This window comes from Coturnix japonica, chromosome 3 (genome assembly GCF_054131305.1).
Source record: "Coturnix japonica strain WE chromosome 3, WE-NBRP24, whole genome shotgun sequence".
Lineage (NCBI taxonomy): Eukaryota > Metazoa > Chordata > Aves > Galliformes > Phasianidae > Coturnix > Coturnix japonica.
The window spans coordinates 11,788,391-11,814,520 of NC_140665.1; the positions used below are offsets into that span (position 1 = coordinate 11,788,391).

Consider the following 26,130-nt stretch of genomic DNA (forward strand, 5'->3'; position numbering starts at 1 on the left):
TCCAGCAGCAGGTGCTTTGATCCACCGCCAGGGTTTGGCTATAGCCCTTCTACAGCAAAAGGTAAAGCACCAGGCTTTGGTACAGCAGGCTGTGGTAACAGCCCTCTCCCTGAACACCTAGCTCATGTCACCAGGTCTGCTTGCAGCCTTTTCATGCCCCACTGCAATCTTTCTGTTTTGTAGTGAGAAATGGAGACAAAAGCAACTTGGCTTACTGATGGCTTTATTCTGGTCAGTAAATGCATATCTTCCTTCCAAGGGCTTGCGCCATGGACACCCCCAGCTGCCCCCATGGCAGTCCATGATGCTTGCACTTGTGGTGGTCCTCTGATAGTGCAGGCCTGTGGTTGTCTTCATGTTCTCCGCATCACCTTGCTGATCACCAGCTGTTGAGTTTTGGCCTGGGAACTGTATTCTGAATGTGAGATGTAGGAACAGGACCTTGTAGCAAAGGGAATATTCTTTTATTTTCCTTGCTTTAGTCAGTATATTCTGGCCAATTGGTTAGTCTACGGACTAAAGTGGCTTTTGTTCCAGAGCTAAGACAAACACTGAGTATTTAAAAATAACGTTACGGACACCTCAATGATAATCTGATTTTAGAACTCAACAGATGTATCAAGAATGATAGACAGGTAAGGAAAGGGCTTGAGTGTAGCTCTCCATTCCAGCTGGCAGAAAGGATTCACTTATCTTCAACTGGAATTTCCAATAAATCTATATTTAGTAGCCTTCATAGTCCATCACTTGATGGAATTACTTTCCTCCGCGAATGTGCAATAAAGTCTGACAGTGATATATGTAAGAACATTAAATTTTCAATGGCCGTGTTATGAACAAAGGTGATCTAACAAAAAATAATGTACTTTAAGGAGCAGATAGCAGGGCCCTGTTTCTGATCTCATTGACAAGGTTTAATGGTAGTAGACTTCTCTTCACATTAGTGAAATCATTCATTTATATGGATGTATGGGAGAGGAGGCCTTTCTTCTGCAGGCCAGCTTCTCTTTTCCTACACTTCCATAGAAATGAATGATTTTTAATAATGTAAAGTGTATTATTTTTTGTTGGATCACCTTTGTTCATGTGGCTCAGTTCAGTGAGCCAGAGATAGAAATTCATTAATGAAAAAAGAGAGCCAGTTATGTATGTGACATAGCCTGAAAGGACTATCATTATCCCACCTAGAACAAAATATTCCCCTCAGCAGACACTGATTTCCCTTATGCTGTTTCCCATTTGTGTTTGGAAAGCTAAATCTGTGCTTTTTGTCTCAAATAGAGCAAAATCTTCATGCTGGTAGCTGAGTCTCTGTGGGTTCTTGATGGGTTATTATCTACTCCTCCGACGTGGTTAAAGATCCAGCTCTAGTTTTAGAGGTAAGAAAAAGATTTGTATTTATGGTTTAAAGTGATCGATGAGCTCCTGTGTGTTTTATCATGACAGACTACTTTGCATATTCATTTTTATCTCTGTTTTACCTAGGAAAACAGTCCTTGCACAGCACTTTGCTTATTATGTTTTTCCCCCTTTCTTTTAATTGGGCATGCTTAATGGATTATTTTCTGGATAACCCTTTACAGGTTTCTTATATCCTAGGTGAAAGGCAATGCCTTTTTATCACTCTGCTAGAGCTGAAAGTCAGTTTGAGCTCTCCTGTGTGCCACTTTTTATTTATGGTATCATTACAGTTTGTTTCAGAAAACCAAACCCTCGGCAAAGCATTGAGGATACTTATCTGGCAAACACTGTCACTTACCTACAGCTGGAGTCCAATCTGATACCTTAAATTCTAGCCTCACATAAAGATAATACTTTTAATCAGAAAAGTGAGACAAGATATAAGAGCTTGCTTGCACTATCTGTCAGCAGGGAGCTGGAGTGAAATCAGGACAAAGTCTAAGCTGTTGTTTCCAAAGATCCTTGCTTCTTGAGCTGTGAAGGCTTATTAACAGCAGGGTGAGATAAACGTGTTATCGTGTGGTGAGGCAGGGTGAGTCTCTGCCACTTGTTGGCTTGTGCTTGGCAGCTGCTGTACCAGTGCAGGGAACTCCTTTGGAAATGCCAGACAGCAGGTCCTCAGCTGCGGGGAGGTGAGCAGCATGCCCTTTACTGCATGGCGAATCAATGCCATGGGCACACACTGCAGACGTGTGGATGTGGCATAGATTCTATCTCTGTCTGTCCAGCTGTGATTGCAGGTATGCTATGGAAGAGGCTGGAGATGATGGATTAGCAACTCTGGTGGGATTACCTGTGTCCACTGCTGCAGGGAGGATGGGTCAAATTGTTTTGCCTCTTCTTGGAGGCCATCAGCTACTTTCTATAGAAAGCCTCGGCTGAGGGAGTCTGGCCATAGTTGTCTAATGCAGCCTGCAAATTGCCTTCCAGATGTTGCTAAAATTTCTAATGCAATATCCCTGGTTCACTTCCAGCGTCTTCGCTTCTACAAAGAGTCAGATTAGAACAGACAGAAGTTCTAATTAAATTAATGTGGGAGCTGGTTCACTCATATGAGGGTAAATTCTTGACTGGTGGAGATCAGGCTCCTTTGAGCTGTGATAATTTCTGTGTGGAAAAGAAACCATTTTTCTTGGAAGTAAATAGCTGAATATCCAACTGAAATCTCTCAACTAGATGTAAAGGCATAGTAATGTTTATGAGCTTGATGAAATTCTGCTGGAATAAGAAGTGTCATTACCATCACCCTATAACCAAGTGCATAGGGAAGTGCTGTTCTTACAGTTTAAAAAGCAGCAGCACTGTGGGGCAAGATAAGGGTAATTTAAGTAGTTACAGATCTAAATCGGAAAGATTTCATTGATCTTAAAGCTTGTAGCTTTCTATAAAATACAAATAGTAATTGGCTTTGAATAAAAGACAAAAGGAATGCTAGTCTTAAAACCCAGCTCGGGTTTAGGTGTGTGAATCTACTGCTGCAATTCTCACATAATGATTCAAATACATTTTTGAACCTCGCTGCCTTAATCTGCATGGTAGTTTTTAGTAATATGGAGAAATAGTATAAGCGCTTATGACCTCATTGAAGACACTCAATTTTTAAAACCTGGTGCATTCCAAATTTAAACTCTTACTCAGCTGCAAGGAACTGGAGTTCTTATTTCATCTAGAACTCTGCTATGCACCTCCAGCAACTACAAAACCCCCTGCATAAGGCAGTGTTAGGTCCAAATGAGACCTGAAAGCACTTCACATCGACTCTCAGAAACAGTATTTTGAGGAACATGCTCCTCTCACAGCAGGACTGGTAAAAGATGCCATCAGTGAAGCAGGAGGGAAATGTGCATAGAGATACTCAGAAGCCCACCTCCTGATCAAAACATCAAGACACCATGGAGCCAAACCTGTCCTTGGGAGTTTGCATGAGGCTGAGTTCAAAAAGCTGTCTGTCTGCATCTGCATGAGAAGCAGAAATTGAAGTGTAGTTGGGAAGACTGAGCAAAATTCATAGCATGCCTGGATGCTCTCACTCAGATGTTTTAAGTGGCTGTAGATCTCTAGTTTATGCCTCAGAGAATTAAATTATAATGAATTAAAGACTCTGCTGCACAAACTCAGGTAATTCATACAGGGAAGATTTCCCTCCTTTAGCTGGAGACTTCCAGCAGGGTCATAGCTTGACCTGCCTTCAGCCTCTCTGCAGTGCTGCACTTATCACTCTGACTTAATAATTACTTGCACAATCAATTGTGGTTTGCATTAGCTCTTGAATCAATGAGCTGTGGCACTGGGAATTAGACCTTCCCAGTCCCCTGAGCTCTTGCTTTGATGATAGGGATAAGCAGGGAGGGCATGCAGTGGGACAGACAGTATCCTCTGTCATGCCAGCTAAATGTTGCAGGGCAGGACCCTGAAGCCATCTTAGCATCTTCTTGCAGATGTGGATTGGCCCCATTGTGCCCCATTATGCCTGCCCTCCTGGAGTGAATAAGCGGGGGAGCATGGCAGAATTTCTTTAGCATGGGATTCACCTTGCAGTAGTGAAGGGCCCAGGGCTGCCCTTAGCTTTTTTCAAATTAGTAGTGAAACTAAACTCTATCTCTTTACTACAAAGTCTTCCTGTCAGGGAGAATCCAATTTACCTGTGATCAAGTATAGATGTTGTTTAAAACTGCACTGGTTTTCCACTCTTATTTTTTTCCAGCCTCAGGTTCTGGCCATCTGCTCTTTGATGTATTTGACTGCTAGGTAAGAGCATGAATTCTGCTCAGACTTTTTGCACAGGTCGGAATTTTTAGAACATAACCAAGTAACCTCTGCAAGTTGACGGGATAAATATCTTAAGCATCTAGAATCAGTTGTTCTTAAACGTGCTATCATATTCCCTAATCATTCTCAGGGATATGTATTGAATCTTTTTTCTACCTTTTTAGAGCTTTTTTGAGTGACAGACACAGTATTTCCATTGCAGATGGATAAGTTTCATGTGCAGGGAAAATCTAAGCTCCCTACTTCCATCCATACTCTAATTATGTACCTAATGATTACATTTGTCCAGGGCCACAGTGCTGTACCAAGAGCTCACACTGAACTGATTACCTGCAGATCTCTCTCGCTGAAGATAATGTTTGTTTGCTTTAGACAGCTAAGGGAGGATTTATCCTGCTGCCACCTTAAAGTGCAAATACTTCATCTTGGTGGTTGTGCAAAAAAAATGCAGGATGCCATTCTCCCCACATAGAGAGCTGGGCTCTCCAGCACGCATTGTACTTTGCAAGGACTTGCTCATGATTTACCATGTGAAGACTGGGAGGCTGTTTTCATGTGCGTATAATGTGTCCCACAGTGTGTATGTGGATAGGAGAAAGGGTTTAAATAGCCTGCCAGGTGCCAAGGGAACAGAGGGGGATACAGCACTGCATCTGGCACCTTTCTGGCATGATCTTTGTTATCAGGCCTAGCTGCACTTGTCAGATTGTCTCCACAGACAAAAATTGAGAACAGCTGACACTATATCCCTGAGGGCTGCTCAGAGCTAATCCCTGCAGCTCATCCTAAGGCTGTGCAGAACTGCCAGAGGAATACCCACCAATGAAAGCAAAATAGTCAACATGAAGCTTGTTTATTTCAGTACAAGCCCTGGATTAACAGTGCTTGGGGGAGGGTGGAGCTATCTATCAGGGTGTGTGTATTAGAGAGAGAATATTTGGTCTTCCAGGCCTCTGTTGGTGCTGCAAGTTGGAATCATGATAGATAAAGTGGGTTGCCCATAGCCTGTGTTAGTAGAGTGAAAGCTGGATGCAGTCCTTTGCATCCTAGAGAAGTGATGTTACTCATGAAACTGCAGGCATTTTATATCTGCTGCATCAGTGGATTGCACAACCTGTGGTCACCAAAACCAGTGCTTTTAATAGTTTTGATGTAATAGATTACATCACGCTGCTGTATGGACATATAGAAGAGCTTTCTTTGGTGAGGTGCTTGGGAGAAGGAGGTGACCTCTGGACTTCAATATTATGTTATTATGTAAAAGAGGAAAGCAAATTTAAGAGAAGAGTTGGATGTGATTCTCTGCACCACCACTTCTAAATGAGAGAGGGTGTTTTACACCTCTAGTGTGCTGGCATTGCAGAGCTGCAGGTGTCAGCTCACCAGAGGTAGCAGAGGAAGGTTCGAAGGTACATGAATTGCCTTGGATCTGCATTTCCTGCCCATCTTTTGGGAAGTTAGTTCCTAAATTGACTCAGAGGATTTAAAACCAGTATACAAATGATGGTGAATTAACAGACACTAACACAGTAAGTTGCCTGAAGTCGTGTTGGGTAAACTCAAGGTTACAGTGATGCAGAGAAACAAGGCATTGAGGGGTTTAAAGAAGAGCAATTCTTTAATAGCTAGAGAAGCTTGGGACATAAACAAATGGAATTACACATTCCCATTTGTGAAAAGAAAATGGATATCATTAGTATTATTGAGAGCTGGTAGCAAGACAAAGATAGCCAGAGTGCACAGATCATGACTTATAGCCTCTGCAGGAAAATTAAATAGAATAGCTGGTGTGTATGTATTTTGGGTGCTTGTGGTAGCTTGGAAAGAGCTCTCTGCAAGGAAGATGGTGTCCCCTAAAGTGATTTATTTCTCAAGACTAAGAGCTCTTACATGCTGAAGTTCACAGACCTCCATTCAGAAGGACGGGGAGGCAGTGATTAAGTGGAGAAAAAAGTGAAGCACAAAGACGTTAGTTGGTTATCAACAGTGTCCCCTTATAATTTAAGTGAGATAAGAGGGAATAAGCAGTTGCTAAAACTGCTTTCCTTGGAGTTTCTAAAAATGTTAGGTAGTTTCCTAAGAACAAGCAAAAAATAAATATTACATATTATTAAGAAAAACCAGTATTAGGTCTTATTCTGTTACAGAAGGCAACTTGATCTCTGCACAAGGAAGTAAATAGCATTGATGAAATGTGAGTGATCAAACCCAACTGCATTTGCTGATCCTAGCTGGAAGAGAGATGCTCAGCAATCTCTCATTTTCTCTGTGCTGTTAAAAGGGATAATTCTCAAAAGACCAACCGATAATGAGAAAAATTGAAACATCAGAGTACAAACTATAATAGAAAACTCGTCTAGAGAGGTTTATTAAATTTCAAGCCCCTCAAATTTGGCAATCAGGGAAATACAAGCTACATATAGCTGCAGATTAGAAGTGAGAGCAGCAATTATATGAGAAACCAGATATGTTTACACATTCATGTTAACAGAGTAAACGAGAATGTGATGCTCTTAAATCTGACAGTAAATTTGGAAAACAGGTAAAAGAGCCTGAAGATAGTTCTAAGCAGTGTAAACCTCTTTGTTTTAGTTGGAGTGCAGTGAAGGGCCACAAACATGACTAAGTGCCTGGAGCATCTCCTGGATGAGAAAAGGCTGAGTAACCTGGGGGCTGTTCAGCCTGGGCAGAAGAAGATGAGGGGGGATCTGATAAACGTTTATAAATGTCTAAAAAATGGTGGGAGGTAAGTGGATGAGGTCAGGCTCTTCTCAGTGGTGTGTAGCAATAGGACAAGGAGTAATGGTCTGAAACTTGAATGTAGAAAGTTCCATACAAACATGCAGAAGAACATCTCTACAGTAAGGGTGATGGAGCCCTGGAACAGGTTGCCCATGGAGCTTGTTGATTCTCCTTCTATGGAGATATTTGAGACCTGGGTGGATCCCTACCTGTGCAACCTATGGTAGAGTGCCCGCTTCAGCAGGAGGTTGGACTCAGTGATCTCTTGAGGTCCCTTCCAATCCCTGCCATTCTATAATTCCTCAGATGTATGAGGAGCAGATGGGACCTTAGCCTTGGCACATGGAAGGTTGAAGACAAGAATGATAAAATTCTCTGTCTCAACACTAAAAAAACTTAAAATTCTTCCCACAGTGATGCTGTTTGGAGCCATGGTGTTTTAAAGATGTAGATAAGGTGAACTTCTCAGAGGGTGATAAAATCTTTTATTAGACCTACTATCTCTATGATCAGTTCTATCAGTCTAATAAAAATATCACCTATCCCCCAAAGTTTTGCCTCAGGACTGGTCAGTAATGTTTTTTTTTCCTATGATGAAAAAGAAGCAGAATGATGGCTTTGGGTCACAGCATGGTAGCAAACACTTTGTCTTCTGTTCTTAATTAGGGAGGATGTTAAATAACTACTGAAGTTAAGCACTTTTAAATCTCAGGACCCTAGCACCTGTATCCAGATGTATGGAAAGGATTGCCTGAGGAGATGTATGACCTCCTTGCACTGATTTCTAACAAGTCTTAGAGCATGAGGGCCGAGGAATGCCAGAGCTAATATTGTGCCACTGTTTGGTAGGGTAAATTGAATGACCCAGTAAATTACAGACAATTAATCTCATGGCTCTCTGGAGGATAAATCATGTAAAAGGAAGGATCCATAAGTAAGGAATTAAAGTAATAATGGAAGCGTTGCTGTAGATTTATGAAACATCACTCTGCTCTGTTTAATAATGTCAACACCATATATTTTGATTTCTGCAAAACAATTGAAATATGCCGTCTTGATGAAAAGATTAGCAGTCTGCAAATACCAAGGTTGGCCCCTACTAGGTGGTTTGTATACCAATTAAGCTGCTGTATTACAGAACGCAACTGTGAATGGAAAATTGTGATTCAAGAGAGGGTATGCCCATTGCATTCAGTATTGTATTTCTGCACTGGTTTAGCAGTTTAGCAACTACCAATTTAGTGATATTTAGCAATCATTATTTGCTATAATGAACTGAAATATTCCAGTTCGGTAAAGCTTCATATAAGTGAGGAAAGTGGCGGAGTGGTCAGAAATGTTGAAGGGAAGACTGCCAGGAGTGCATAGCACATGACCAGGGGATGAAGCACAATGTGTCTCATTAACTAGCATGTAGCTTCAGTGCAGTGAGGCTAAGGTCTGCCATGGCTTGTGTGTCTTGTTTATGCAATGCAGAGAAGTGGGCTGTTAGTTATATATATCGACTTAGTGGTGAAGTAGATTTTGGAAATAGCCAGCTTTTGGAAATAGCCAACAGAGAATGAAAAGGGGAGTAAGAACAGAGACCGGAGAGAGATTCAGGATGGACAGGAATGTGTTAATGCACTTAATAATAATCACTCATGTAGGCATCTTATCCAGGCTTCTGTTGGGGTCACTATGTCCCTTAAGTACACACCATGCTCAGTTACCTTTGCAGGAGACTTAGCTGCAGATGGTGCTGGGTGATGCTTTTTGGCTGATGCCGTGCATTGCCCTCTATGGGCTTCAAGAATTGGAAGCCAGTTACGGTGGTTTAAACAAGCAGTAGCTTCAGGCCAAAGAGGTGAGTAAGCTCAAGAAACTCCTGGGACTCTGCAGGAAGGCTTGGGTCTAAGGGTGGTTGGGGGTGTCTGTACAGTGAAGGACATGGCTCTTCTGACAAAGCAGCTCATTATATTGATGTTTATGCTGATAGAATCACATTATTTTTATTTCCTCCTGTGCAGGTTCTGTACAAATTTAGCTTTATCATTATGGGCAAGTGGTTCTTTCTTATGAACACAAATGTTCAGCATGGAAATCTCAAACCACATTTACAATCTCCATCCCCACAGTTAAAGCCTCTGGATGGCATGAGCAGCTGAGCTCCTGTCTAGTTTTTATGAAATCAAACCCTTAGGCAAAACTCATAAAGAAAGCAGATGGAAAAGAATGATTTTATTTTGAAGTGCTTTGTGTTTTGCGTTGTATTAAAACATATTTTGCTCCAATCTATTCCTATGCTTGGAAGCAAAATCTTAAAGGAGATAAATATGATGCAGATAGTGAAGTGACCTGATACATTTACTATTACCATATACTTGTAGAAGCTTAATGAAATAAGAATGTTTTCAATTCCACGTGAATAAATATGTATTTTAATAACAGCTAGTGCTATTTCGTAAAGGGAAGCACACTGGGAGGGTTTTTTAAGAGAAGATTACACTCATTGCAAAGTCCTTTCCTAGAAAGTGACTGTGAAGAAATATGAACTTACAAAATGCCGTCCTTAACACTGGGAAGTCTCAGTTCCATTTCATTCTTCCTCCCTTAGGAAAATTGAAAGGCATTATTAAGGCATATCAATCAATTGTGGTAGCACCTTTATTGCCTAATATTACCACCATGTACATACTGATAACTTCTCCACGTATTGTTTACATTGTATATCTTACCACTGCCTGGTTTCTGCATGTAAAATTTCTCATTTAAAAGTGCATGTCTTGAATAATGCATGTGCACAAAGCACTTGGCGCTACTTTGGTACTGGCAGAGTCTGGGAGGAACTGAAAGAAGGCCCCTTTTGCACAGTCATCATAACGCAGTGATATTAGCCATAGTCTGTACTCCTCATTGACTTTGTTTTCAAATTGTGCAAGTTTCTGTTAGAGGGAATGTGTCATTTAGTGGTTAAAGAAAAATATGAGTACAGATGTAACTAGATTTCAAAAACCCAGCCTTCATCACAGGTCTGTTGTCAGACTGGTTTTAGACAGAGCTGAGTACTGTTTGGACCTGGCGTTTCACTTCAACTTGCCACAGACCACGGAGTCAAGGTCATGACTGTTGTCTCAGCATCTCCTTCATCTCTTACATTTATTGATTCCTTAGACCCCAGCAGCACATGGAAGTAAATGCTTCCATAAGGGAAGGTAGGACTCCAAGGACACTTGAGGACTTTGGTATTAGAAGTGAGATTTTTAGTTGGAAAAAATTTCCCACATTTTCAAGCAACATACTATCAAAAGGAAAAGATATTCTTTTTTTCCTTGGTGTGCAGCTTGCATATCCATTTATAAATAGTCCTGGTAATGATTATGGCATGATGAAAAATGTACTTTTGAAAAATGGAACTTGAACAATCCCCATCTTCAGGCAATCAGTAGTAACAGTTGACTGAGTGCTATAGCGACTATTTCTGGTTTGGCTACTACTTCTGAAACACTCAAATCATCTCACAATGTACCTCTTTCTAGTTTGAAGTGAGAAGATGATATAAATGTGACCAGAATTAGCATTTCAGAGACCTGAGCCATCTCAGTACATGCAGTGTAGTCTTCATTAGCATTTTAGAGCACAGCCAGTGTGTTTTTAATATCAGTTTTCTTATCACCCCTCTTCACTGGAGTTTTTATTCCTGTTGTGGAGTAGTCTTGGACCCCATGAACTTTCTGGAGCATGCTAAAGATGTGCACATAATGCACTGTGTTTGTTAATGTGGGCTCATCTCCATGGAACTCTATCATTTGGGACCCTGGGCACCCTGGTCTAGTTTTAGATATGGAGATTGTCGGTCCTGACTGTGGAAGGGGAGTTGGAGCTTGATGATCTTTGAGGCCCCTTCCAACCCGAGCCATTCTATGATTCTATGAATCCAGACCTGAAGTAAATAAATAGGAAGGGCTACCTGCATGGATATTGTAAATCACATAAAATATTATAGACCTCTGGTCTTCACGTGGTCTTCTCAACAGCTCCACTCTTCCAGAAAGCTGTGCTGCTTGACAAGGTGAGCAGAGCTTCAGGTATTCTGCATGTCTGCATCAAGTGATTTCAAGGGATCTGTGCCCATGTTTGCCATTTGTAAGACAGAACTAACTCCAATTTCTCTCATGAGACCATTGGAAACATTAGTGATTTCTGCTGTGCGCTTATAACAGTAATGACAGCATTTTTTTTTTTTTTTTGCCTTCCTTTTTTGTGGCTCCAGAAATTTCTCACCAGTGGTAATTAGCAGCAAGCTGAGCAGAGGAAAAATATGCTGACAGTAAGTATGCTGAAAAAATATGGTTCTGAAGAATGAAAGAGAACTCAATGTTTGAATTTATTATTCACTCCTGAAATGCAAGATCCTGTTCTGTTATTTCGTATTTTTATATTTCCTTTTAAAATTTACCTTTTCTTATATTTCCACATGATGTGCTATTTTTCCTTTAAAACTGGCTTACATTTTGCTCTAAAATGTAAGCCCTGATTATATAGCAGAGAGCTATATCCAAAGTAATCCATTTTATGACACATTTATGACATTTTTTTTCCTTCATCTTGCTAATAAGTTTTGTTATTTTTTTCCGGTAAAACTTCCTATATCCTGATCATTAACGTCTTCTTTTGCCTCCATGATAAGGGCAGAAAATCTCTACATGAGAATACAAGTTGGTCATGCTCTGGGAAGAAGTGGTTTGCTGCAGTCCTGGCTTGGGTGAGCATTTGTCCTTACCATAAAGCAACTGTTTCATATGTAGATGTGTGGAATATATTCACACATTTAAAGTGTTGTTCTTTACACTGAGTTAGGCTCAGTTACCAGCATTAATGAGCACTTTTACCACACTTTGGCCTCTGTTTGAAATTGTGTGTTGTTTTTCTCTGTCTCTCTGTTGTGGAGCAAAGACGATTAATTTCTGCTTTTCATTCATTTATTTATTTAATTTTATGATAGCATCTTGAAGTAATCAAATTCAGTAACTCCCTTCTACCCAGCAGTGAGAAATATTTTCCATCAAACTTAGAAGTCATGTGAAGCTCACCTGGCTGCCAGTTCCTGACTGGCTCCAGCAGGGTTTGCTTTGAGATCTATTAGGCACTGAACACCTTCAGCGCAAATGGCAGATGGAGTAATTTAGCTGTCCCCAGAAAACACAAAACCTCACTGATTTGTTTTGTGATCATTAGCAGGAGTCACATGGCGGGTGTTCTGGGTCTCTGCCTGAACTCACATGCAGGTGTTAGGAGAAATAATCTCAGTGCTGGTCCCCGCCATGTATTTTTTATGGATTGGATTCTTTATTTCCTTGTGGTTATTTGCCCTCCAATGAGCTTAAATGTAAAACATTACTTAGATCTGTAAACCGGAATTCCTCAAGTTGTCTTTAGGAATGGACTTGAAGTTAACGGGAGGGATGATTAGCAGATGCAACCTGTGAGGCCACAATGCACCCATTTCAATAAGGACATGCTGGTCACTCAGGTTCTAAGGGGAAAAAAAAGCACTCATTCGTTTTATGACAATATTTAAAACACAGAAATGGGTCTGAGTATTCCTTTCTACCTCCAACCAAGCAGATGATAGCAAAGAACAAGTTTTTTCCAAATCGATCGGGTTCAGATTAGTCAGGGCAGACAGTGCTGGCAGGAGCTGGATGTCTCTCACTGCACTGTGCCACATCTAGTGATTTTGTCCTCATTCTTGAGGCAGTAGAACAGCTGGGGAGCTGTGGGCTATCTCTGAGGGGAGTATAGTCCTCCAGCAACCTGACAAGTGCCATGTCCATAACCAATGGAGAACTGGATTGTTTTGCCTAGATCTATACCAAGATTTAAGCAATGAGTTGTGTAGTTTCATTCTGTTGTGGAGATTAGATTGACCCCATGCTCTGACCACGTCGCTAATATTACCCTCCATACATTCAGCTGATAAATCACATCTGTCGTGAAAGCTTCAGTGACAGAGGATGTGAGGCAGGACGTCCTTTATTTTCAAGACTTTACAAAATAAATGTCAGAGGAAGGAAATATTAAAGAGTAAAACATATACACTAAGAGATAATGAAAAAAACCCACACTTTATTTTGCAGATTTCCCTTTGTTCATTATTTCATGAAACTGAGGCAGTCCTATTGGAATGAGTCTCTGATCTACTGTGGGAAAGGTGAGGAACTACATCCATTTCATTTTGCATTTCCCTATGATACAAAAAAAGCTCATTCCTCATTCATGCTCAATAACTCTGCTTCAGGGAATTAAGAACCTTCCAGGGCAAAGCTCCTGCTTCCAGTCTGCTTTTTCTAGAAACCCTTCCAGATCTTTAGGAAGCAGGCAGCCCATACCGAGCCCATTCTTCCTTGGAGACTGACTTTTCCCTTCTGTGCCAATATCTGGCTGTTGCTGGCAACCTGGTTATGTTTCTTTTTTTTTCCTTTCTTGCGGCCTTGTGATTGATTGTTGCAGATTCTGTATATTTGTAATGTTCAGTGGTACCTTCTCTTTCTGGGTGTCAAAACACACTAAAGGGTTGTGCAATTTGCTTTGCATTATATCTGCCTTTTGGAACATGTTACTGTAGCTAATCCAGCACTGTGATGGGTGCTTGGGGTTCATGCTGAGCAGAATGCTTGCATGCATTTCCTCTGTGGGATTTCATACAAATATGGCAACCTTTCTAATAACAGCTCCAGAAACAGAATTTGAGCTTTTAATGGGACATCAGTTTTTGTCCAGAGCTGTATGGAAAATGCTTTATTCTTGATCCTCCCCCAGGCAACTCCGAGGATATTCTTCCCAAGAAGGATGTTAAGATGTAGAGCATTTTGTGGGAGAATCTGAGAACGTCAGAGAACCAGCTCTCATACAGCAGTTGTTCCCCAAATACAGCACAGCAAATTGGACTTTTATTGATATAATTCATCCCATAAATAGAAAAACATGGAAACGTGTGACAAAAATACTTGAAAGTAGACTGCAAATTTTTACCAACACACAAAGAGATCAATCCTGAAGTAAAAGAAACGCATCTATTATAGGGCTGGAAACAAATTTATTTCTCTCTATATTTTTTTCCTACTGATTGGAGAAGGAGGAGAGAGAGCAACAAAGCAATGTATTTGTAGCAGTAGATGTCAGGAAAGATATCGTGATGAACGTCTGCCTTTTTGCTGTAAGTAAATCTTCTCTGTCAGACTCCTGTAAGGGTCTTGAGTGCAGCGCTGTCTTAAACTTTTAAACTGGTATTAAATGTATCCTAACTCTTGTCAGCATCACCAGCACAGAGAACAGAAATGAAATCTGAGGATCTTTCACATAGCATGGGAGAAACTACAACCTTGGTTTTGGTTGGTGGTCTGGCCCAGACTGATGATAGTTTTCTGTGTGTTGTTCAGATGCTGTTGACATGCTTTGTGGTCCTTGGCTCTTCTTAGGCCCCCAGGAGACATTTAGCACCTTTAAAGCTTTAACGTCTCAGGTGAGGTACGTTTCCATCATGCTGAACTCTTATGGGTATTTCTGTCATTACTTCACGGACAGTAGAAGTGCAAAACTGCAAACCCCCATCCTCTCCTCTCCCCAGAGAGTAATGTCCCACAGGCAGAGGAAAAACGCAGCAAGGTCACCAACACAGGAGTGGAAGGATCTGGCCTTGTCTGTGCCCACCTGCCAGCACCCTTGCATTTTTGTCGTGTTTTCTGAGATAACCTCTCTACGCTGCCCTTAAGGGAGGAGTGTTTCACAGCAGAGGCATGATGTAATGCTGCCTTTTATACTGCAGGAAGAGAGCAGGCTCTACAGTCTGTGCTTCAATAACATCCGTGCTGTTAAATAACTCCCTCTGCAGCTGTGTGTGGGAGTGCTCTGCCATACCACTCTCGGAGGCACTCATTTTTCAGACAGAGCAGCTCCAGGGAGGAGGGCTAACTGCGGGGATGACCTTGTGCTGGGGAAGCAGCCAAAGGCAGTGCAGTGCCTAAGGCAGTATGCCCACTCCCTGGAGACTGATCCAGGTGAAACCACCTACATTTATGGCTCTTCTGATCTGAAAACTGTGTCAGAAAGGAGCTTTATCCCCTGTGCCCACTTCTTTGGGGAGTTTTGGACTTTGCTGGAGGGTGAAGGAGGAGGGGGTCCTTTCCATGATGATATGAGTACAAGAGACATGGGCTGGAAATCTCTTAACCCCTCTAGGCAACAGGCAGGGCTCACAAGGCAGAATTTCCCTTGATGCTTGGCAACTGGAAACACTTCGATTGCTGTCACTGGCAAGTTTCCCATAGGTGAAGGCATGGGTGGGCTCCCCATGCACCTTGATGCTTCCAGGAACGTGTGTATGCCCTTTGGGTGCTACTCCTCCACCTCTTCAGGCATTCCCATAGTGGAACTGTGCACCTCTGTTGTTCATGCACGGATTGTCTCAAAAGCCTGATGTAGCCTTGGGGCATGCCCATCACTTGTACTCCAGCTCTCCTGGTCACAAGCTTTGTTGTATTCCCATTGGCAAAAAGTCTGGTTTCAGAAGTTTTCAGACATTTAGAAACCGCAGTCAGTTCTTGCTGCACAGGCTTCCCTGAGCCTCCAACATGAAAGCCTTTTTTATTGCCTCAAAACAAGCCCAGAATTCATTAGTATTGTCTTGCTAGTATAAAGTGACTGTCATGAATGCACAACACAGTGAATTCCTCTGAGATGCAGTGGACTGATCTTGCTCAGGGATGTTCAGGAGGTGTAGTGGTGAGTGCTCCTGGTGCAGAGGAAGAGGTCCTTCATCTTTGTCACTGCAACAGAAAGGGTTAACCAAGCTGTCCAGAACAAAGCTTGTTGGGTGTGAGAAGGGAGGAGGGAATACTTACTACTGCTTTTGGGCCCTCTCCAAGAAGTAAACGTGATGTCCATTCCTGGAAGATGCATGGGCATAGCAATCAAATTATAAATAATGCTGAAAGGTACGACAGAAACTGCTACTAAACTGCAGCAGTAACTGATGCCACCACATTCATATTCTAAGCACTGGATGTAGTAGGAATCCAGGACAGCTGCTTGCTACTTGAAGAGGAAAGGGAAGCTTCTGAATTATTGATACAGATGGGTCAAGATTGGATTTTCTATGCAACTGTAAATTAATGCAATTACGGGAATGGCCAGGAAACCACAATGAAGGCTTATAAACACAAAAATAGCAGTTGGTCACAAAACACTGGTCATGGGTGGGACAGGTGTTTTGAACAAGGCCACCCAGTCCTCCTGCCCACCAAGCCCAGTTGCAGGAGGCAGCAGGGACAGACAGGGCACCCAGGTCTCTTGCAGGGCATGGAGCACTGAGTGAGGCATACATTGCCTATCCAGCCTGACTTTTTTATCAGAGACTGCCTAGCAGTGTTTACGTTTGTTTTCTTTCCTGGGAGGGCTTTAAACACAAGTCTTTATGTGCTATTGTTCTTGTTAACTGATAAATGTCAGCTGATGTCACATAAGTAATGTGATGATCTGTTCTTAGAATTGCTAGCATCACTCACTACCTTTCTCTTTCACAGCAGACCAGCTCAAGCTATCTAAACCTGGCTCTTATGAGGGGTGAGTTCTTTGGCTGCAGAAGTTCATCCCCAGTCAGGACACAGATGCTCTCGGGCTTCTCCATCTGCGCCTTCTAATTTTCTTAAACAAATAGTCTCACCTTCCAGATTCTCCCTTGCCCTAGGAAACAGCATCCAATCCCTGGGCCCTCCAGGCCTCTGTATGAGCTGTGTGTGCTTGAGAAGCATAGCTTATTCCTATCCAAGAGCTGTGCTCTGCGTCTTTGCTTGCAGACACAGAACATAAGAGGGAATGGGAAAGAAAACCAGTGTTTGTGTGTGCAGGGGGAGGGAGGAAAGAAGCGCTTATGTAGAGGGGAGGGGAAGAACACTGCAACGTTTCCTTTGATGAAGTCCTCTCTGAAGTAAGTGAGAACTGTCAACATCCATTTCACAGTGATGTTTGGGATTACAAAGGATGTTTTGAAGGAAGAAAGAAAAAAAAAATCAAAGGGAAAAAATAGATATTCTTGGTTTTTAAATAGAGTTTTCTTGATTGCAGTGTTTTTCTATTTCAGACATTACTCACAACTCCGTAACTGCTGTCTGCTACAGGCAGGGACAAGTGCAGAGGCAAGAGGGAGATGTAACAGCATCAGTTCAGAGAGATGCAAAAAGGTAGGAAACAGCACACACAGAGCATCATAGAACCTCAGAATGGCTCGGGCTGGAAGGGACTTCAACGATCATCAAGCTCCAAATCCCCCAGCCACAGGCTGGGCCACCAACCTCCACATTCAGTACTAGACCCAGCTGCCCAGGGCCTCATCCAACCTGGCCTTGAACACCTACAGGGACCTGCCTCTCTGGGCAGCCTGTTCCAGCACCTCACCACTCTCATAGTAAAAAAAAACTTCTCCCTGACATCCAACCTAAATCTTCCCTCCCTCATCTTAAAACCATTTCCCCTTGTCCTGCCATTATCTACCCTTTGGTTTAGAATGGATCATTTTCATGATAAGTGAAGCGAAAGATGAAGACAAAGCTTGTAAGGAGATGATGAGGCAGTGAGAGACTTGTGGTAAAAGTGGTGCTTGGTGATGAAACAACTTCTTTGTGTGTGTGTGCATTTAATTCAGCAAAAGAGCTCAGGAGGGTTTGCTTATAGGTAAGGATACTTGAAGGCAAGCAAATTCATGGCAAGGCTGGATGTGGCTCTGGGCAACTCTTTGCCCAGGCTTTCGTTTTCTGTTATTTTCCATGCAGTTGGAACAGGGACGAGTTCAGGTGCTCCTTAAGTCTAGATGTCTCCTTCTTGCACCTCCTAGTCAAAACTACTTGCAAATAAGTGTATGACAGGAATGGCTAGGGGTGGTGGTGGAGGATGTGAGCAATTTTTCATAGACAAAAGGCAAGCGTTACCTTCTTGATGTGCAATTTGCTGCAGTGTAGAGGGCTGGCACAGAACTTGCACATCATGTCAGCCCTGCTTAAAGGTCATTTATTGTGGAAATGGCTCTTGTGCTGGTACTCTGAACAGGGATGAATATTAGTCTGAGTGCAGACCATTGCTTGCAGGACACCCAGCTTAGACAAATTAGACATTGTGTTTTTATGAGCCTCTTCAGTGCAATTCTTTTCACTGCTTCATAAGAATTATTTGTGTAGTCTTATTTTAAGTGAGAGAAATTTCATCTTCCCCATCTCCGCCTCCCTCCTTCCTCAATATCATTTCTTCATTTTGCTGACATTCTAAAAGGGAAAAAGCCTTTGAAATTCTCCCAGGACTCCCTCCTCTGCAGTAGTCTTCTTGCTGCAGAGCACAGGACATGGAAGATTTTGCCCTGATGCCGTCTTGGTTTCTGGGTGCAGCCTTAAAATTGAGACGATAGTTCTGCTACTGAGATATGCTAAAAAGAAAAAGCTTCCATTGAGTGCTTTGCCACATCTTTTTTTTTTCCCCGATGCTGTCTGTCTATCCCATTTGCTGTTCTTGCTCTGCCAGTGGCTGTGCTATTCTTGTGGTCTTTTGAGTTATGAGGATAAACCATGAAGATGAGGGAGATCTGGGGGACTTTCTTTGCATACATTTTACATAATATAGGGCAGATTGTCATTTTATCTTGTACTAAACCATAACCCATTCTCTCAAACAGCTTACTGAGACTAAGGGGGTGATAAAGTTTTGTCTTCAAAAGAGGTGCCCACATCCATGAGTGCTTTATCTAGGTATTACTGGTTATTTAGGGATCTCTGAAGATCTCTGCCTACTTATGTAAGTATGTATTTATGTAGCTATTGCCTACACACAATGGTTAACTGGAGCTTTGCAAGATCTAGGAAAGTGTAGAGGCTGCAGTAATGCTGTGAGCAAAGGAAGCATGTGTTGTGCAAACAGCCCCAGCTCACTCACAGCCTGAGGTACCATCACCAGCACCTGCTAGGAAAGAGGACACCAGGTAGAGCACTGATGTTGTCTGTCACCTAATGAAAACATGCTATGGGATCTTTAATTACGAAGAGGGTAACTGAGTATCCAATTAAGCTATGACTCACATGGGAACCTTAGCAGAAGAAAAACAAGATATTTCTTAATGAATTAGTCCTAAAGAGAGAGTTAGCCAAAGGATTCCTGGAAAGTGATTTTCAAGAAATTAAGTTAGACCTGTCTAGTTGCCTATTAGTTACATGATTAACTGTTAGCCCTTTACTTTGTGGTCAGCACTGGCACTGAAGCTGAGTGGTAGTCGTGATGGTGTTAAATGAATGGAAGAAGATTTTGTAGACAGAGCATTTCCAAGAGGTAAACATGCCTTTATGTGAAAGAAATAGAATATCTATGCCTTGGATTTTTTTCATTTTTTTTTTTTTCAGTGATTTTGAGTGCTGTGATTTCAGTTGTAAACACATGAAAAGGTAACACTGACTGTAGGCGGAAGGAAAACTGATGCTAAAAGTGGTGGTGTGGGTAGCAGCAGTTATTGAAGGGAGCGAATGTGTAGTCCTGGTGAAAGGCAGTGTTGGGTAATAGGAGAAAATGGAGTAGTTGGATATAAAACAAATATCAGTTAAGTCAATATGGCACAAAAATAATGCAGTGCCATGGAGATATGGCCTCAATACCTGTGGGAAAGACATCTAACTCAACTCAATTTTTGCCTCAAGTTGAGGCAAGTTGGCTCTGCTGAGTAACACAGGATGCTAGTGGAAGTAATATAAATACTCCTTCTAATACTTAGAAATTTTGGTACTGCCTTATGCAATAAGACATAAGTAGAGACACCAAGGTGGGGTGAATCCTGTTTTAGTGCCGATTTTGGTCTAGGAAATTGAAAACGGATAAAGGAAATAGAAAGGCTTTTGGCCTTCCCTTGAAGTGGGAAAGTGCTTGGAGAATATGGAGGCCTTTTGAAAGCTGCCCTAGTTTGGCTTTGCTTTTTACATTTTTGATGGCCCCACTTTCTCCAGCTTTTCACCAGGGAATGCCTCCTGCTGCCAACACATCTGTGGCATCAGGGAAAGAAAACTGTGAATCACCTGTGTGAAACAAAGCCCAGGGAACCTGCAGCAGGCAGGGAGGGGAATCTGTGTGTTTCACCCTGATTTATTGATGTTGGCTGCCTCTAACAGAGACTCCTTCAAAGCAGAACATTTGAAGCTTGGGCAAGGGTTAGTTATCCTCACAGCAATCACTCAAAAAATAGCTAAAATAGCAAAGAGAAACTGGAAAGCAACATAAAAAGACAAGTTCACTCTGTATAGATTGAACAATGAGCAGACTTTTGAACTTCTCGCTGCTGATTTCTGAGGCAATACTTCTGAGGAGATGGTATTCTGCTAATACAGGATAAAATACAGCAGGTAAAAGCAGAGCATTTCTGGGCACAGGCAGCATGAACCACCATTGTAGGTAGAACCAGGATGGGGAAAAGCAGAGGCAGATGTTCAGGGCCACGTCAGTCCATGCAGCTTGGGAAAAGAAGCAGCTGTAAGAATTAAAGTTAATCAGATCTTTGTAACTCATAAGAAGTACACTGAATTGCAATGCAAAGGAGACTGGTGATGGTGCTGTATGCAGCCTGAATGGCACCGAATGCAACTGCTCTCCTTTTCACAGCGTCAGCATATACAAAATATTTGTATTATATATTACACTTACATGGCAAACCCCATGATCCCTGGTGTCCAGGGATGGCTCCACTGCCTTCATTTTCCTCTGAGCACTGACTGAGTAACTCGTGTTCTTTACATAAAGCTTGAGCCTGGATTATGGCTGCAACCAGGAGCTGCTTTATATGAATTTAACCTGATCTGCAGATGGTCTGCTGAGGGGACCTGAGAAGCATGTGCAAGTCAGAGTTCCAGAAATCCAGAGCTAAGTGCTAGAAACTGTAGTTAAGTTATAGTGATTGTTATTTTCTCCTTTATGTAATAATACATCTATAATTATAACCACAATGCTGTGACCACCCCTCCTTCCAGCAAGGATCCCTAATGAATCTCCATAGTGGTGGATTTTCTCTCTCCTTAATATTTTCCCACGTGCATTCCCATTGTTTGTTGCCGGGGAGCTGCATTCATCCAGTACAGCTCCATGAGCGCAGAATTTTAGCACTGGATGTTAGGAAGTCTCAATGGAAAGGTTGCTACCTCCTGCCCTTCAGTCTTTCACCCACAAATAGAGCACGTTCTGATCTGTGCACTGCTCTCATTGTGCCCTTGCTAATTTTTCTGGCTCTTTTTTTCTTGTGGATACGTCTGTCTGGTGGTGTCGAGGTTGAGGTAGTAAAGATCCAGGTGACATATGGAAAAAGAAGCACGAGGCAGAGGAATAATTACAAATCTTAGTTACAGTAAAGTTTAAGCGAAGCATTCATCTGTTGTATTAGACTTGGATACATGTTTGTCTCACCCAGCTTTATTTCTCTTGGAAAACTGATGCTTTACAAAAGGTTTTCAATGGATGAGGGAAGAGAGGGAGTTCTCTGCATTTTTTAATGCTTGAAATCCATTCCTGAGTACTTTCATCCCTAATTAAAGGTCACCTACTGGTTTCAGAACAACTGTTAATGAAGAGTTTAATTATCCAGATGACAGCTGTAAAATCCTGCTCCTGTGCATGAATATTTTAAAGAAACAAGGCCCAGATTTTCAAATATGTGTCTGCAGTTAACTTTGACTAAAAGAGCTCACTGTGGAGAAGAGTTTGCATGCAATCCACGTTTGCAGTATGTAATGGGAGATTACACGTGCTCAAATTAAGAATGCAAACATGTGAGGAGGTTTGCCTGTGGTTACCTGACCATTTGAACTGGATGCACCTTACTTTTCTGTTCTTTCTTCACAGGAGGGGGAGGGGTAGTCAGATTATTCCCCCAAGGATAAATCATTTCGCATTATTAACTCTTCTCAGCAACAAAGCTGCATAAATTAAATGTAAGATTATCCACTGTGTCCTCAGTGGAATGATTAGGAGGGAATCTACAGGAAAGAAATGTAGTCAGATGATTCGCAGACTTGCTAAATGGGATGCAAAGCCTCATCCTGCATTCCTAACAAGCTCAAACGTAGACCTGCCTTCTAATGAGCAAATGCTGCTTGGCATATCTGTGCAACCCCCAGAGCAAATGCTGTAAAGAAAATGGCTCACAGTTCATTTTCTCTACTGAGTCAGATTTTTGCTTTTATTGATGCTTTTGACCAGCTGCTCCCATTACCTCTACCTGTGGTGGCAATGTTCCTGCTGTGCCCTTTAGTCTATCAAGGTAGTGACCCCATTCCTCACTACCCAACAGAACTCCAGATATGTGGTTCCTGGGGAGGTCAGGTAGTGTCTCCTCTCAAGGTACGTGCTTGAAGGAGTGACGCTTCTATCAGGCAGATGAAGTTGTTTATGGCATCCCCAAAGGCAGCAAATCTATGTCATTCTGATAGTGGCACTACAAGAGCAAAGGCAGACATACTTCTATAACTCGACATTTTCTGGGGTTGGTGGAGACTGAAATACAAGGGTCATGTAAGGCAAAGATGCACCAGCAGAATGGCATCTGGGATTGCTTTCAGAGTCTGGGACTAATCAAGCAATCACTCACAGGAAATGTAAATCCAGTAAAAACAGAGAAGGAAAAAAAAGTTTAATAGAAAAGATATGTTTATCTAGTTCTTTGGTTTTCTCTGAAATACCCTCTTCACCCTCCAGCTGGCCTACTTGCCCTTTGCTGAGTCCATTCATACTAGTTAAATGTTATCCTGGTGCTCATAATGAGCTTGTGCTCAGTTCATGATCCAAGTGGTCTCCAGCATGTCATTGTCCTTCTGTTTATTCAACACTTGCATTCCTTTTTCCCTGCATGAGTCTATGTGTTACTGGAAGTTGATGGAGCTGGGAGAGATGACCAGGTCTCAGCCTGAACTATATCTGCTTACACAGTGCAGTGACACAGGCTGTGTCACACCCAGTAATTCTGCTGCTGGATGACAGCCCAGAGAAACAGCTCTTTCTGGGTGGACTATGATGCCATCCTGAATCCTTGAAAGGCAGGGAGGAAAACCAGAAGACATTACAGTACTATCGGTTGTCAGATGGTCTGTGGAGCAAGCTGACAGTGGGCTCCAAGTTAGAATAACTACAAGGCTTCCTGTTGTGCTAGAGAAAACAAAGACTGTTTCCTTGCTACTTGTGGCTCATCTCTTGCACGCGCACTTATCTATCTGAACAGAAGACTGAATTTATAGTTGACTGGCACTTACAGTGCCATTATCAGACATTCCAAGCCTTGGCTGTCAGAAAGGAAAACAGAAGATTCTCATCTGAGAAGGGTAATTTCTATATATTAAATAGTTTAAATATGTTTATATTAAATGATTAAAACTCAAGTTCTGTCAGTAGTTTATGTCTTACTACATAGGAAATGAGAATTAATGGAAAAGATTCTTTCAAACAAAGACATGTCAATGCTGCAAAGATACCTATTTAAGAAGTTTCAGACATGCATACCTTTCTGTGCTTCCTTAACTCTCTGAGAATGCAGGTTTTTTCATTGTGGAGGCTTTCATCAGGCAAGTCTCATTCATAGGTCACTGCAACCCAATTGTGGAGGCTGCACTGCATAAATGGAACTCTCCAGATAAGCAGTAACATTAATTGCTTACTTCATCAGCATATCTCTGACCGTACAGTTGTTCTCAAGGCACTTTGTTTTGATATTGGTTTTATTAAAATGGATTTCAGAATGGAAAATGCAAAATAGTTTAAAGATTACACACATAAAACACACTGTTCAGTGCTGAGGAGAAACCAGGAGGCTTTTTGGGCATTGCAGGTATGAATAAAATGTATCTTGCATTTTTTTCTTACACTGCTTTTTTTCAGTTAAAAACAAAACAAAAACCAACCACGAACAGCTACCTTGAAAGCAGCTATAAATGGATCAGTGTCCCATGAAGGGATGGTACAGGCCTACAGTGCCTCTTACACTCTCAAAGAGTACCCATTGGCTCACCTTGCCCCACTCCAGGGATCCAGCCCTGCAAAAGCAGTTTCAACCCAACTTTATTAAACCGCATTGAAAAATAATTGTTATGAAGGATTCCTTCTGCTCTTGTTTTTCCTCTCTCGTTTTCTAAAACAGAACTTAAGCTGAACAAAACTGTTAGAAATTCATATGAAATCTGATCCTTTGGGCCCACCTATCTCGATCAACGCAGTCGTAGGGCGCATTAAACTGGGCTTCTGTCTCCTGTAATCTCAGAAGACATGGTTAATATTATTTGCCATTGTTCCAACACATTTTACAGACAACAGAAGTAATTCTACTTTTTTTTTTTCCTCCTCCTTTTTGACCACATATAACTATTACTTCATTCTCAATAAGCATCTGACATCTTCCTAGACTGAGGGGATTCTCTGCCTGTATAGTAGGAGATATGCATTTGTAAGCTCATTTATTTCTGGACACAATTCTACAAGGACACTTTGACGTATATTGCAGTCTCATTCTTTGTCCTTCAAGAACTAATGAAGATTATGTGTCATCTATGAGGACGAACAAAAAAGCAAAGTGGAAATAGAAATGTTTTCTCATAAAAAAATACGTTTGCATGCTATGTTGAAGTCATTATTCAAATAGTTGAAAGTGATTATCACACTGCCTCAGACACAAATTCATGCAAGCATTTCAGTTCAAGTGATTCAGAGGAACCAGTGAATAAATAGTCCCATCACTGTTTTTTGATGCATTAGGGTAATGGCCATTTCTTGTGTGGAAATTATGAGCAGATGAGGAAGTCTCTGTTCTGTAAATCTGGGCTTGCATTTCACAGCAACCAAACTTGCTCAACAGAATGAAGAAATCCCTGCGAAAAGTCTTCGTGAAAATGGCATAGAGGAAAGGGTTAGCGCAGGAATTAATGGGGTAAAACAAAACCAAAAGGATCTTGGATTTGGACACCGTGATGAGAGGAACCCTGAGTGAAGCTGATATTGCAAAAAAAGATATTGGTGCCATGCAGAGGAAGTCTGTGAAGATCAATATAGCCATGCGCTTGGCAATTTTGGTGTCACTGTTTGAAGAGATAACATTGGGGTTTCTCACAGTAAAGTAGATGCAGATGTAGCAGATGCAGATGATCACAAAGGCGAGTACATTCAACACTAGAAGAAATATAACATAAGCCTGAGAAAATGGTGTTTCTATGTGCATGGGCAAACAGATGCTGACCTTCATGTAGCTGCTGATGCCAAATATGGGAAGAAGTGCCACTGTGAAAGCAAACATCCAGCCAAAAATCATTACAACCACAGCATGCCGAAGTCGAACCTTGCGGTTAAGTTGCATGGCATATGTAATAGTATGCCACCTTTCCAGAGTTATCACAGTCAGCGTGTAGACCGAGAGCTCACTTGCAAAAACAGTAAAAAATCCTGCAGCGTTGCATCCTGCCCCAGTTTGCCAGTCTATGGCATAGTTGTAATACTGGCTTTTGGTCTGGATATCCACTGATGCAATAAACAACAGATAGATACCTATGCAGAGATCTGCAAATGCAAGATTGCACATTAGAAAGCGAGGTACAGTGAGTTTGTATTGACTGCTTATTAAAATAATTAGGACAGTGGTGTTCCCAGTGATAGCTAGAATGTTGATAAACCATATCAAAACTCTCAGAACATTGTGTCCCATGATATCTTCACAGGGGTTGAAGGCATCAGGTTTGGGTGAGCAAGCCACAATGACGACTTCATTGCACAAGCCATAGTCAAATTCGTTCTCTGCAGGGCCAAAACGTGTGCCATAATGGGAAATGTAATCTTCAGCTGCAGATCGTCTGCGTTTCTTTTTGCCAGTCTGTTCAGCGAGGTCTTGCTTAGCCTGAGATATGCCACATATTGGGTATAATTCCGTGCTGAAATTGTTAAAAAACAAAAACATACAGAAAAAGCAGAGTTGTAAACTAAGAGACACAGCATGAGGCTCACAACAAACACAGAATCACACTGTTTACGTCAGCAGTTCGGTTCTTCTGGTTAGCTGATTGTAAAGGTTTGCCTGGAACTTGAAAGCAATGGATTGATAGGTCCCTATTTATATAACATTACATGATACTGTAAATTAAT

The 26,130-nt window shown here is 41.7% G+C and overlaps 1 protein-coding gene and 1 long non-coding RNA gene across 12 annotated transcripts in view; one reads left to right on the top strand and one right to left on the bottom strand.

Moving 5' to 3' along the window:
* The first annotated feature begins 1,281 nt into the window (after positions 1-1,281).
* The window catches only part of LOC107310855 (uncharacterized), a 31,156-nt gene continuing 6,307 nt past the window's right edge, over positions 1,282-26,130 (top strand). For 2 of the 3 annotated variants that reach the window (XR_014944474.1, XR_014944475.1), the window contains exons 1-2: positions 15,085-16,575; positions 17,093-17,192. This is a non-coding gene — a long non-coding RNA (uncharacterized LOC107310855). Of the gene's footprint in view, positions 1,380-11,224; positions 11,282-11,641; positions 11,717-13,091; positions 13,166-15,084; positions 16,576-17,092; positions 17,193-26,130 lie in introns of those variants that run through there. The other variant, XR_014944476.1, reaches the window with a different exon arrangement.
* Positions 23,709-26,130, bottom strand: part of FSHR (follicle stimulating hormone receptor) — a 91,599-nt gene continuing 89,177 nt past the window's right edge. For 8 of the 9 annotated variants that reach the window (XM_085542739.1, XM_015856891.3, XM_032443700.2 and 5 more), the window contains one exon: positions 23,709-25,919. In XM_085542739.1, the coding sequence (XP_085398865.1) occupies positions 24,692-25,919 (1,228 nt within the window). In that variant the 3' untranslated portion in view covers positions 23,709-24,691. The remainder of the gene's footprint in view (positions 25,920-26,130) is intronic. The other variant, XM_085542743.1, reaches the window with a different exon arrangement.